General features: G+C 46.3%; 2 protein-coding genes across 4 annotated transcripts; one reads left to right on the top strand and one right to left on the bottom strand.

Moving 5' to 3' along the window:
* The first annotated feature begins 44 nt into the window (after nt 1-44).
* CFAP68 (cilia and flagella associated protein 68) lies at nt 45-6738 on the top strand. Of its 3 annotated transcripts, none has more exons than XM_054998422.1 (4): nt 45-166; nt 4183-4410; nt 5316-5382; nt 6328-6738. In XM_054998422.1, exons 2-4 carry the CDS (start codon nt 4186-4188, stop codon nt 6504-6506), a joined length of 471 nt encoding a protein of 156 aa, XP_054854397.1. In that variant the 5' UTR covers nt 45-166; nt 4183-4185; the 3' UTR covers nt 6507-6738. The 3 variants fall into 3 exon arrangements, with proteins under 3 accessions (XP_054854397.1, XP_054854398.1, XP_054854399.1); XM_054998423.1 differs by having other exon boundaries at nt 45-178; XM_054998424.1 differs by having other exon boundaries at nt 5316-5423; nt 6328-6494.
* A 794-nt stretch (nt 6739-7532) lies between these two features.
* CRYAB (crystallin alpha B) lies at nt 7533-11264 on the bottom strand. Its single transcript, XM_054998109.1, has 3 exons — nt 10838-11264; nt 9185-9307; nt 7533-7884 (listed from the first exon to the last, which is right to left on the bottom strand). The coding sequence occupies exons 1-3, from the start codon at nt 11033-11035 to the stop codon at nt 7681-7683; spliced, it is 525 nt and encodes a 174-aa protein (XP_054854084.1). The 5' UTR covers nt 11036-11264; the 3' UTR covers nt 7533-7680.
* Nucleotides 11265-12651: the final 1387 nt, after the last annotated feature.

Below are 12651 nucleotides of genomic sequence, written 5' to 3'. Positions count from 1 at the left end.
CTCCGGCCGCCGCTTGTTGGTTGCCGTGGCAACCGCTGCAGCATTCTGGCCTAGCCGCCTTAGGGTGGTTTCTGCCGCTCCGGCTTCGTTGTTGGCAGGCAAGGAAGGGTCCAGGTGGCACCCCTCCACTACCTGGGGGCGACTCCCTTGAGACGGAGGGGTTTAGGTGTGTGGCGGGGTGTGTGTGTGTGTGTGAAGGGGTTGCCAACCCTCAGGGGATAGTTGGAGATCTCCCGGAATTGCAATTGATCTCTAGACTGCGGAAATCAGTTATCCCGGAGGAAAGGGCTGCTTTGGAGGGGGGAACTCAATAATGATAATGATAGCAATAGTAATAATAATGTCATTTATAGTCTGCCTTTCTCACTTGTTACACAAAAAGTGCCCTTCTGCCCTGACCCAGGTTCTTCAGAGCGAAAGGAGGAGACAAACAAGTGCTTCTTTCAATGGTTGTATTGAATATTGCAATATGGGTACCCAGCTTTCAAAGGAGCCATGAGGACCAAAGAACATAAAGCTTGCAAGCAGTTTTAAAGACATTTTTTTCAGGACAAAAGGAACTGCCTGCGGATTAATTTGCAATTGGTCGTTACATACATCTGATCTCTACAGTTCTTTCAATGGCTACTTCTCAGTTCTCTAACTAGTCTCGCGATCAATGTAACCATTCCCCTTATTTGGTCACTACCTATTGCTGACTCTGAATTTCTCACTTCTTGCTGACTTCCCAACTTTAGAATCCAGAGTTACAGATATAGGAAGTGAATGTGCTCTTCTTGTATCTGTTTCTCCCTTCTCATGAGACAATAGCCTAAAGAATGTGTGGCCTTATCTAAGTTCCCTAGGCAGCTGAGAAAAGAGAAACATTTTTGGCCAGATATGTTGTTCTGAAGCAACTTTCAGCAAAGATAGAACAGTGAAAGAGAGGAAAGGGGGGCGGGGTGCAAGCACTATTAATTCATTCTAAGAATATGTATATGAAAGTATGAAAGATTATAAACCCTTATAACAAAAGGAATGTTAAAAATCTTAACTCTGCACACTGAGACTCAAGGTGGATTCCAGGTTCCACCCCCAAATCTCCCGGAATTTCCCAGCATGGAATTGGCAACAGTTTAAAACTGCTTCAGAAACAGTCTTTACCTGGTTTTCTTCATATCTGGTTTGGGGGCTTCCTGGAAGCATCTGACTGGACGCTGGGCTCATCATGTATGGTTGCCAACGTCCAGGTGGCAACCTGGAGACAGGTGACTGTCTTTGCACCTGCTGCTGCCCTAAAGGAGGTTCTCCTTTTTCATACCAGATCTCCCAAACTCCGCAGGCTCCACCTCCATATCCCCCAGAATTTCTGTACTCAGAATTGGCACCCCTACCTGGCTAGAGGAATCCGGACTTGGTCTTAGCCAGCAGGCAGTTCTTGTTTTGAGGAGCCAAGAATGAAGCCTAGAGGCAGCGTACCTCTGAATCCCAGTGTCTGGGAGGGGGGATTTTGTCTCTAGACTTTTGGGGGGAGCTTCCCAGGCTTAGTTGCCTGTTTGGCCCAATCCAAAAGAGCAGTTTGTTTGTTGGAGTTTTGTAATGAATTGGGTCTTGGACCTTGAGTCTGGGACTCAGTCCTAGAACATTCTTGACTGCAACAACAAAGAACAACTGTGTGCTTTGTTTAAACTAGATTAGTCAAAACCAATATTAACTGGAGTGGGGGGATGATTTCTAGTATTTCTAGAGAGCCAGTTTGGTGTAGTGGTTAAGAGTGTGGGACTTTAATCTGGAGAGCCGGGTTTGATTCCCCACTCCTCCACTTGAAGCCAGCTGGGTGACCTTGGGTCAGTCACAGCTCTGCTGTCTCAGCCCCACCCACCTCACAGGGTGTTTTGTTGTGGGGATAATAATGACATACGTTGTAAACCGCTCTGAGTGGGCATTAAGTTGTCCTGAAGGGTGGTATATAAATCGAGTGTTATTATTATTATATTATTAGTACAAGGCCTGTCTGTGTGGCAGAGTTATGTTCCAGTTTCTTATCTGTACACATGCATCTGCTTGCCTAACTGCCTTCCCCCCCTTTTTTTCTTATAATAAATCTTGGGAATTAATATCATGGAAAAGATGCATATTCCTACCCTGAAGCATACTTACCTGAAATTAAAATTCCAGATTGCAGGTTAACTAATAAGGCCTTTTTATAGAACTCAAGGAATGTATTGTGCGAGCGATCTTTGATAATGCTGACTCACTTGGTATGAGTGCTTCAAACCTTACCATCTCTCTATTGTTTCAGCTGTTGTTATTTAATTTATTTATTTCAGTTTTTATTTTTTACCCCAACATCCTCAGAGCAGCTTAGAACTTCTTTAAAAAAACCAATCTCCTTCTTGCTTGTTTCAGGTCTGCAGTCAAAGAGCAAGATCCAGCGGCAACTTAAAGATGTTTGAAAGCTCATGTTGTTGTTGTTGTTGTTGTTGTTGTTGTTGTTGTTGTTGTTGTTATTCCTTGGAAATCTAGTTGGTCTTTAAAGTGCTATTGGACCAGCATCTTGTTCTTCTCGCATTATCATTCAGCATTATCAAAGATCGGTCGCACAGGCTTGAGTCACATCCTGTGGCTGTCCTGAAGCCAGTGACATCAGTCCCCACCAATGAGCAGAGTGATATCACAAACAGAGGTCACTGGCCTTTCCAGGTGCCTGCTCCAGCTCTTCTCTTTCCTTGGGGCTGCCCTTGCAGTGTTTTACGTTTAGACTTAGCCCCCCTCTGTTGAGGATCTGAGCTCCAGAGGCAAAACTTCAGCAGGACAGGCCTTGCTGGTCATAAGAAAATGTGGGATATGGATGAGAGCAGCAGTTCCTATAGTACAACTGTTACTTCTGACTCAGAGGTATTTCACAGCAGAACCCCAGTTCGAAATTTCTACATGGTCCATCCAAGGGTGTGTTCAAATTTCCCTTTCTCCCTGGAATAAGACCATTGAGTTTGCTTGAGTATGACATTTCTAGATGGATTAGTTGTCTTGCAGTGAAATCCTAAGCAGAGCTACTCCAGTCTAAGCTGATTGATTTCACTAATTTCCAAGGCAGTTCTTCTGCTTCTGCATTTGTTTCCATTGTACTTTCTCCCTTTCTGGTCCTGTGTTCTTGAATGGGCAAAGCTGTCACTCAAATTTGAAATAAAATCTTTAGACAATGTCATCGATGTCTTGAATGACAGGAATTTTGCAGCATGATCTGTGCATATTTACTCCTTATGCAACTAAGTCCTAGAAAAGTCTGCCTAGAGTTGCAGACAGAGCTGGTATAGCAAAACTGATGGGGAAGAGCAAGTGCGATGGAAATTAAGAAATAAGAAGCTACTGTCCAAATTATGAAAGGAGAAAGCTATAATGATCCTTGAATGACAGTCGTAAGTATACTTAAACAATGGGGCTTGAGAAAGAAGACATTCCACAGGATTTGTTTTCAAATACTCAAGTTTAAAAGAGCCCTGTGGTGCAGAGTGGTAAGCTGCAGTACTACAGCCCAAGCTCTGCTCACGACCTGAGTTCATTCCTGGCAAAAGCTGGGTTCAGATAGCCAGCTCAAGGTTGACTCAGCCTTCCATCCGTCTGAGGTCGGTAAAATGAGTACCCAGTTTCCTGGGGGTAAAGTGTAGATGACTGGGGAAGGCAATGGCAAACCACCCCATAACAAAAAGTCTGCCAAGAAATAGAGATGCGACATGCAAGCGCTTGGTGCTTGCACAGGGGACTACCTTTACCTTTACTCAAGTTTAAAGGCCAGGTTGCAAGTATGTGAAATTAAAAAAATGCACAGTGAAATCCTATGCAGTTACACCAGTCTAAGCACGTATGTTTCAACGGGCTTAGATTGGAGTGTCCTAGCTAGCATATTAGTTGCACTAATAAATGCACAATAGCAGTAACTTTAAATGTGATTTTATAAACACTTTTAAACCTACGTATTTCTCTGGGACTATCTGCACTGTAAACTTAAACTGGTTTAATGGTTATGTCTTCCAGAGGGACCATGGGAGTGGTAGTTCTGCAATAGGGACAGCTAGGAATCTATAACTGGAGTCTCAATTCCTGATCCTACCGCAATCCTAAGGATGCTTTGGATGAAGATACTGCAGTTGAACTAGTTCATTGTGTTTCCTGTCTTCAACCCCTTTCCCATCTTCTCCCTAGGACATGTCCCTCTCCTGCTTCTTTAACCCTCATCATGGCTGTTTATTACACGCCGATGGCCACGGGGAAGTGTGGGCAGACTGGAACAGCACGTCCAAGTTCTTCCAGTATGGCTGGAGGTGCACGACCAATGAAGACTCCTTCTCCAACAAAACTCTCCTGGGGAACTGGAATCAGGAACGCTATGACATTCGGAGAGTGCTGCAGCCCAAACCTCTCCCTTCCCAGGTAAGAGCGTCGATGGCCTCCTGGCTTGTAAGCTCGCAAAGGAAAATGGAAGTGCTTTATTCCCCAGCATTTCTCGTTTAATTCCCCCCCCCCACACACAATGTGATGAATGATTCAAGCACAGCCTTGGGAGTACTAGTAAGAAGACGAGTTGTTGAGCTTGGCCTGGGAAGACCTGGTTTCAAATACGTGTTCCTCTAAGAAGCCCAGGGTGATCTTGGGCAAATCACTTTCAGCTCAATATGTCTGACAGAGTGGGAATGAGGAAAGTGGGGAAATCGTGGATGCCGCTCTGAGTTCCTCGAAGGAAGGGTGAGATACGAATGTAATGCATGAGTTGATAAATTGCATCAGGACGATGGCTTTGGCTTGGGAGTGAAGCAGCTCTGGCTCTGGACACGCCCAAGGCCTGGCTGAGAGAGCTCCTTAGGGACACTACTCAGCTCCGTGGCAGAAGGGCAGTCTTTGAAAGCAGCGCTAGCTTTCCTCAGCATGCTCTTGTCCCGCTTTGCTGGGTTGCTGTGAAGTTCCCAAGTACTTTTTCTTTATTATTTGAGTCCAAAAGCAATGTGGTAGGCTAGGACCAGGAAGACCCCGGTTCAAGTCCCCACCTGACCAGGAAGAACCAAGGATGGCCTTGGTCCAGCCACTCTCTCTCTCTCTCAGCCTAACCTAAAACAGAAGAGGAGAGACTCGCGTACGCTCCTCTGAGCTATGCAGAGGAAGGGCGAGATAAAAACGCAATGTAGATTTCATGCTTTCCCCATAGCTGATTATTCCAACCTCTCTGCAAGAGTGTTAATGGAGGTATTCTGGCAAGAAGGTTCTGCCTTTTGAAGAATCGGTATGATTTAATTCAGGTAGTTTCTTAGCCACATTGCACTAAACCTGGGCTTTCCTTACAGTTCAGCCACTACTTCGAGTCCACCTACTCATCGGATTACTCCAAGGAAATGCCTCACAGTACAAGAAGTAGGTGTCCAAAACTGAAACACAGGCAGAGAACTCGAAGGGTAGGAGGCGACCAAACACCCATCTCCTTCCTCCCTCATTGCTGGATCTTCTATAGCCCAAATATACTTTGGAGATGGGATGGGTTACAATTTTTAAAATAGATAAAGATTTCTAACAGATTGGTTCAAATAAGAGAAGAACGCAGGCAGTGATCTTCCAGGTTGCAGTGTATAATCCGAGGTGTCCCAAGGGCTCCCAAAGAGAGTTAGCAGTGCAGGAAATAAATGACATGCACAAAGAGCCAAGGGATCTAAGTGTAATGCACCAAAAAGGGGTAGTAGAATAACAGAACAAACCCAGTGGGATTCAGCAGATATGCAAAGGATCTGGATGTGCATGTGAACTTATTCTATCCCCATTCCTCCCTTATGCCCCCTCCAAATCGTTAGTTATTCTGGACAGTGTCTATTTAATTAGTGGTTGATACCAGAATATGAGAGAGAGCCTGTGGTGTAAAAAGCAGAAAACTGATATTCTCTGAATAATGTCAGAGGGGGGGTTTTATGTTCAAAGGGAGACCAGCGGAGACTTCACAATCCCTGTAGTCTTTGGTGCGGTGACATCTTTCTTGCACCTAGTATAGTCTTTAATACGCCAATCCTAAGCAGGGTGATATCCTTCTAAGGTTGTTTATTTCAGTGGACTTGGAAGGGTGTAAACCTCCATAGGATGGCACTGAAAATCAACGGCAAACTGGGACTTTTAACTTCATGACCAACAACATTCCCTACAATGCTCTTGTGGTCCAACAGGACAGCCTGCTCAGCTTTCCTACCTTGCAGTTGTACGATCTCAGGAGTACAGCTTGCTTTGGGGCCAGTAGAAGCTAGGGCAGCATTTCCTTTCTGCCTAGTCGGTCCATTGTGTGCTGTGCTCTTAACTTTCACCTCTCCCTGCTCCTAGGAGTTACACGAGAACCTCACTGGTTTCCTGGGCACCAGCCAGAACTGGAGCCTCCTCCAGTCAAGCCAACTGCTCGGTCATGCTACATGATAGACTATGATCCTCCCCGCGGCAAGGGACCCGTCCTGGTTGTTGAAGCGAAACCCAAAGAGCCGGAAGAGCCTCAACCAAAGCAGTAAGGTTTGACAGAAGCCTCGAGACACCCAGCTCGAAAGGCCCTTCTAATGTGACCTGGTTGTTCTCCCCACCATTAAATGCTAAGCTGCCATGCGGCATCATAAACTGTGGCTGTAATGAAAAAGGAAGATTCTCATTAGCGACCGTGGCCCAGGATCTCTCCTGCTTTTTTGTTATTGTTTTCTGTGAAAAGCTGTCTTACATTTTAGCTTACTGGTCATTAAATTTTGTTTAATTGTGCAGCCAAAGGTAAAATGTTGGTTCTCTGTGGTTAGAGAATGGAATTCTGTGTATGCTTAGAGTCACTCTCTATCATGTGTTACTCAGAAGAAAAATCAAAGTAGCCATGCTTGCCCAGAACAATAGTTCATCCAGTCCAGCATCCTGGTTCCAGCTGTGACCTGTCACATGCCACAGAGAAAGGCAAGAGCCCTCAGCTGCTGACTGTTCCCCAGTATCTGACAATCAGAGTTTTTTTGCCTCTGAACCTGGAGGAGCCATTCGACTGTAGTAGCTAATAGCCAATGATAGATGTCTCCATCATAAATCTGTCCAAGCCTCTTTTAATCCATCTAAACCAATGGCTATTACCCAATCTTGTGGCAGTGAGTTCCACAAATTAACTGGCCCTATTGTGTGAAGTAGCAGTATTTCCATTTGTCTGTCTTGAACCTACAGCCTGTCAGTCTCACGAGGTGATCTCCAGGTCTAATATTATAGGAAGGGGAGGAAAGTTTCTCTCTGTTCCATCTCTTCACACCATGCATAATTTTAGAAAAGAGCAAGAGTCTAGTACTACCTATAAGACTAACAAAAATTTTGGTAGGGTATGAGCTTTCATGAGTCACAGCTCCCTTCTTCACATACAAATTTTGTTAGTCTTATAGGTGCTACTGGACTGTTGCTCTTTTCTGCTGAAGACAGACTAACACGGTTATCCATCTTGATCTGTCTCCATGCATAATTTTGTAGACCATGTCACCCCTTTGAAAATGCTTTCCCGAATACTGAAAGAAGAAGCCAGCATATGCTTGTACATCAGTTTATTTGTTAGTAAACAAGCTCATTTGCTTATTTTAGCACAAATAAATAAAAGCAGCCAGTCAGTGACACCGCCTGCTGCGTACAGGCAGAAAGGCTTTCTGGGATATAAAAGACTGGGTCTCAAAGAGACGTTTACTTCCTTTGCCCCCCTGCTAGTGCAGATTTTTCCTCCCGGGTGACAGGAATTGCTCGCTCTGGGATTTCCATTGGTTTCCTGGATCCGTTCACTGTCAGGACACCATCAGAAGAGAGGGAGGAGGTGATGGAGAGGGGATCCACATCCACTGGGATCTTGTACTTCCTGTTGAACTCCCTGGCTATGAAGCCTTGTTCATCCTTGTTAAGGGGAGGGGGTGAGGAACAGTAGAAACAAGTGTGTCAGTTTGTGATTCTCAAGGTGGTGTCGAGACAATTCCCAAGACGTTTTCAATCCAGGCACTGGCCAAATCCACCTAGCCTCATACATCTAGGATCATAGCTTTTGCTATGGGGAGGGGCCAAAACTCGGTGTTAGCATACATGCTTTGTATGTGCAAGGTCCCAGGGCCAGTCACCAGTATCTCCTGTTTAAAAGGATCTGGGAAAGGCTCCTGTCTTGGAGTCCCTCTACACAAGACACCTTGGCACGTGTGCGTCAAGTGTAGAGAGAGTCAATGTTAGCTGAGAAGTGTAGTTTAAAAAGACAGAGTCTGTGGTGATTGCAACTCAGAGGGTTTGTCAATTTCATTTTCTCCTCTTGGACGGCTCTGTCAATTTCACCTCTCCAGTCTAAATCTGTGTGGGATCGCAACCAGAGGGCATCCAGGAATGGAAATGGGCTGGAGCTGCCTTCAGAGCCAGGCTTGGACCTGGCGAGGTTATCATGGGCTGAAGTTTCCCTTTTGGCATTTCACAGCCTCTTCACTCAGCTCCAGTGTATAGCAAAGCCTTTGCCCCACCGCCAGCTGTCTTTTTAAACTACCCTTCCCAGCTACCATTGCGTCTCCTGACACGTGTTCTTCATGTGTCAGATGCCTAGTGTAGAAAGACTATTAGAGAGAGAGCCTGAAGTACAGCCACCAGTCAACGTGGGAGATAGTTAGCTAAATGGGCTCATTATGTGTCAATTCTGGCTTTCTTGGGCTTCAGCCAAGAAAATAAGAAAATGGTGGCCCTTCCAACGTCCTCTTAGGCCTCGTTCGCACAAACAGGTGGTAGTGAGGTGGCAGTGCCCTGATGGACTCAAGTAGACTGAACCTCTGCAGATGGTGGATTCCAGCTTTGAATGTTCCTTCTCATAAAAAGCCCCCTGCAAATTAGAATCTAGCACAACAGAAAGAAAGGCTGTGCCTCCCTCTCTTTGTCTGCTGTGCTGGCTTTCTGTTTGCAGGAAGCTTTCAACAAAATCCAAAATGTGATCCTCCATAATCCTCTACCTGCAGTCTTAACCGGCACAGTCCGTTCCTCAGCATTCTATCCCTTCAATCTGCTTGTGTGAGCCAGGCTTTGCAGGCTCTCCCATGTGAGAGATAGCACAGTAGTGTGGGTGGCTCCTTCCCCAATGAGAATCCTTGTCTGAAAAGGTTCGGTTCTGCTCTTCCGCCCATCCCAGCCCTCTCTCCCAACCAGATGCCCTGTTGCCTCAGCCAGAACTGACCTGGCGTTCCTCATGTTTCCCGTGGATTTCGATCACCTCTCCTAGAACCTTGACTTTTAACTCTTCAGGAGAGAAATGCTTCACATCGATATTTACAGAGAATCTGTCCTTATCCAGTCGCATCTGCTGACAAACAGTCTGGTTAAGGCAATAATACTGATAAAAACCATGTCTCATATGTTTTAAAGGCTTACAACAGCTCAGCATCATACATAAAACAAATAATTACGGCACTCAATCCACAGAAGATGGAGTTCCTCCTCGGGCATATGCCTGAGTCCCTGGAGGACGGCTGAGTAGACAACATTGATTCCAACTGTTTAATTTTTTGCATTGTTTTAATGTGTCATGTTAATACTTAATGCTTTGCTTCACTGCAGTTTCTGATCTGTGGTTGGCTCCAGATTTCAACAAGTCAAATCATATTGACTGTACTAACCCACACAGCATAGTCTGCCTTGAGCCTCAGTGAGAAAGGCAGACTATAAATAATGTGAATAAAAATGAAAGGCTGTTTCATCACCCAAACAAAACTGAGAATGGCCTGCATGTGATGGCTACAGAAGGGGTTGCGTGTGAACGGAACCTCTCTACAACAGAAAAGCAGGGGGGAGAAGAAATTCACCAGAGTAACTGCCCTAGGGAGTAACTACTTGAAAATTGAGTCTGGAAATAGAAATGTGGAAATAGAATGAATTTCCCAGTGGGCAGCTACGACTCCTCACGCCTGACCCTCCAAATCAGCCTTCATTGGGCATAAAACCCCATGTGGAAAGATGCAACCATAAGAAATGTCTTAATGCAAAACAAAAAAGGAAACTGCACTCACAGAGTAATAATTGCAAGACTGCAGGAACAGTGAATATCTTCGCCACTAGTTTAGCTGGCTTTAAACAAGACAAGTTTATGGAGACGAGGCTCCTCAGTCGCTATCAACCCGAACCTTCCTATTCAGAGGAAGTGACCTTTCGACCGCCATTTGCCAGGGGGCAACAAAAGCAGCAGGCTCCGCGCTCCTGGAGCATCTGATTGGTCACTGTGTGAAGGCTGAACTAGAAAGACCGCTGGTCTGACCCAGTACAGAAGCTCTTACGTTCTCATGTTAACAGAATAGATGATGTCCAGCAGTTTCCAAAGTTCCAGCCGTTCCCAGGCACAAGCCCCGCACTAGTCAGAGACAATATGGGGTAGTGGTTAGAGGGGTTAGAGCTAGAACAGACCCAGGTTCCAAACCCCTCTCAGCCCTGGAGCTCACTTTAGCCAGTCATTCAGTCTCAGCCTAACCTACTTCAAATGGTTGTGAGGGTAAAATGAAGGCGGTAAGAACCTCACAGGCAGCCTACGCTGTTCCCCTCTCCTCTGTTGTGAGGTGGGTTAGGTGGAGAGGCTGTGACTGGCCCTTGGTTTCCAAGTGAGCTTCCCTGATAATGTGGAGATTCAAATCTGGGGCTTCCAGATCCTAGTCTGACGCTTTAACCACTATACCATATTGGCTGTCTCTTTTATTTCCTTGTTAACATCACAGATCCTTATCTTGATCTAAAAATCCAGCAAGTTAATTGCTAAAGAACAGAGGTTGTGACCATGACAGGTAGACCAGGGGCAGTGGCCTCTGGATGGTTAAAGTGGGTTAAACAAGAAAGGGAACATTACCTCTGAGAATCTGCTCTCTAGCCAGCCGGGGGTCCTCAGAAGAGAGGGTCTCAAGAAGAAAGGGCTGAGTGCGGAGGTGCTGGGGATGAGCTCAGATTCTGCAATGTGCTCCCCAAAAACCTGGTTGAAGAGACGGTTCGGCGACAGGTTGGATAACAGGGGTCTGCGGAAGAAAGGATGGTGAACGGTGATATCCATCTGGCTTGGTACAAGAGGAAAGGCTGGGCAGCAACGTGGTCCAACAAGCCGAGAGCCAGGATTTTATATACTTTCCAGGGGCAGGCCTTGCCCTGGCTGAACCCTCTCAAACCGTGAGGTCAGGTGTTTTATTGTCCCTGCTCCCCGATCTGCACCATTCCACATTGCCTGCCTGATTAGCTGGGGATTTGCTTGCTCCCTGCTCACATTGCCTAGGGGAAAGAACACAACTAAATTCCAGCAGGTCAGCAAGAAATAGCCTCCACGTTCCCCTCCTTTCTGTGAAAAGCCCGGGATTGGGCTGGCATCCCCACCCACTGCAGATGCCAATGACAGTTCCTGTCTTTGTCTCACAAACAGGGAGACAAAAATGACCTTTGTCTCTATCACTTGAGGCCTGGCTTGTGGGATGATGCCATGATCTGGTTTGAGGGCAAGCACCATGTTCCTTGGATAACACTTTCCTCCTTTCTCGTAATACTAAGTATAGGGTCACCCAATACAGCTGATGAGTCACTGCCACAAGATACAGCACTTGCAGTGCCATCCTAAACAGAGGAGACTGCAGTGGCCTTAGAAGAATGTAATTCTTCTTAGGATTGCACTGTTAAAGTGGTTAGAGGATCAAAGGAGGAACAAGGAAGAGGCCAACATCCTCACTCAGCCGCGAAACTCGCTGGGGGACCTTGGCCCAGTCACTGCTGCCCTGAGCTCCGCGGAGAAAGAGCAGAACAAACGTAAGGGCCACTAGTTGAGGTGGTTTTTAAAAAGAGTGCAGGAGAGGACCACTCTTGGCAGATTTCAGCCGAGAGATCAAAAAAGTAGAGCTTCCCTGTAAGGAGGCAGTATACCTCTGAATACGATAGTAGGAACAACCAGGGGACAAGAGACGCCGTTTGTGCTCTGCTTGCAGGCTTCCGGAGGCATTCCGTTGGCTTCTGCTGGGAACAGAATGCTGGACCTTGGTTTGACCCAGTATGGCAATTCCTCAAGTTCCAAAGGCTTTTGTTCACTCAACTCTACTGCCATTTATGAGGAATTCAGGGACATCCCCCCCTCCCCTAGTTTCCAGTTTCTGCCATACTTGGATCTAGGCCTTTGAGTGTTTACTTCCTCGTGTCCCGCCCCAAAGCTTGAAGCGTCTCCTTCACATTCATGCGTCTGCTAATAATACGAAGTGACTCAACCTGCTTGGTTAAATTTAAAACTGGGAGCAAGCCTGTTTGCTCAAGGCTCGTGAATGAAGATTCAGCAACCGAGCCATAGCCTCTGCCAGCCCTTACACCTCTGCCAGCTGAGCATTACATGAATGTTGCTAGTCCTGTCTCGACTTTTTCTATTTCTGTGCCTTCGCCCCCGTCTCTCCAAGGGTGTAGCCAGTGTAGGTGGCATCCGTAGGTGAGAGTTTCTTCCTGCCACATTCAAGCATCCAGGTTGCTTGGCCTGTCAACCTCTGCAAGGGCACCTTGGAGTGCCAGGAGCTGCCAAAGGCATCAGGGAGCTACCGTCGAAAACAGAATCGTAATCTAGCTGGCCTTTGATCTCCTCCAGATCGTGATGTGCAGGTTTATAGTGGGCTCATTTTTGTACAACAGGAAAGTAGAAGCACAGTTGCA

The sequence above is a fragment of the Eublepharis macularius genome, chromosome 14 (genome assembly GCF_028583425.1).
Source record: "Eublepharis macularius isolate TG4126 chromosome 14, MPM_Emac_v1.0, whole genome shotgun sequence".
Taxonomy (NCBI): domain Eukaryota; kingdom Metazoa; phylum Chordata; class Lepidosauria; order Squamata; family Eublepharidae; genus Eublepharis; species Eublepharis macularius.
The sequence above is the reverse complement of the archived record's forward strand: the minus strand, read 5'-3'. Positions and strand labels throughout refer to the sequence as shown.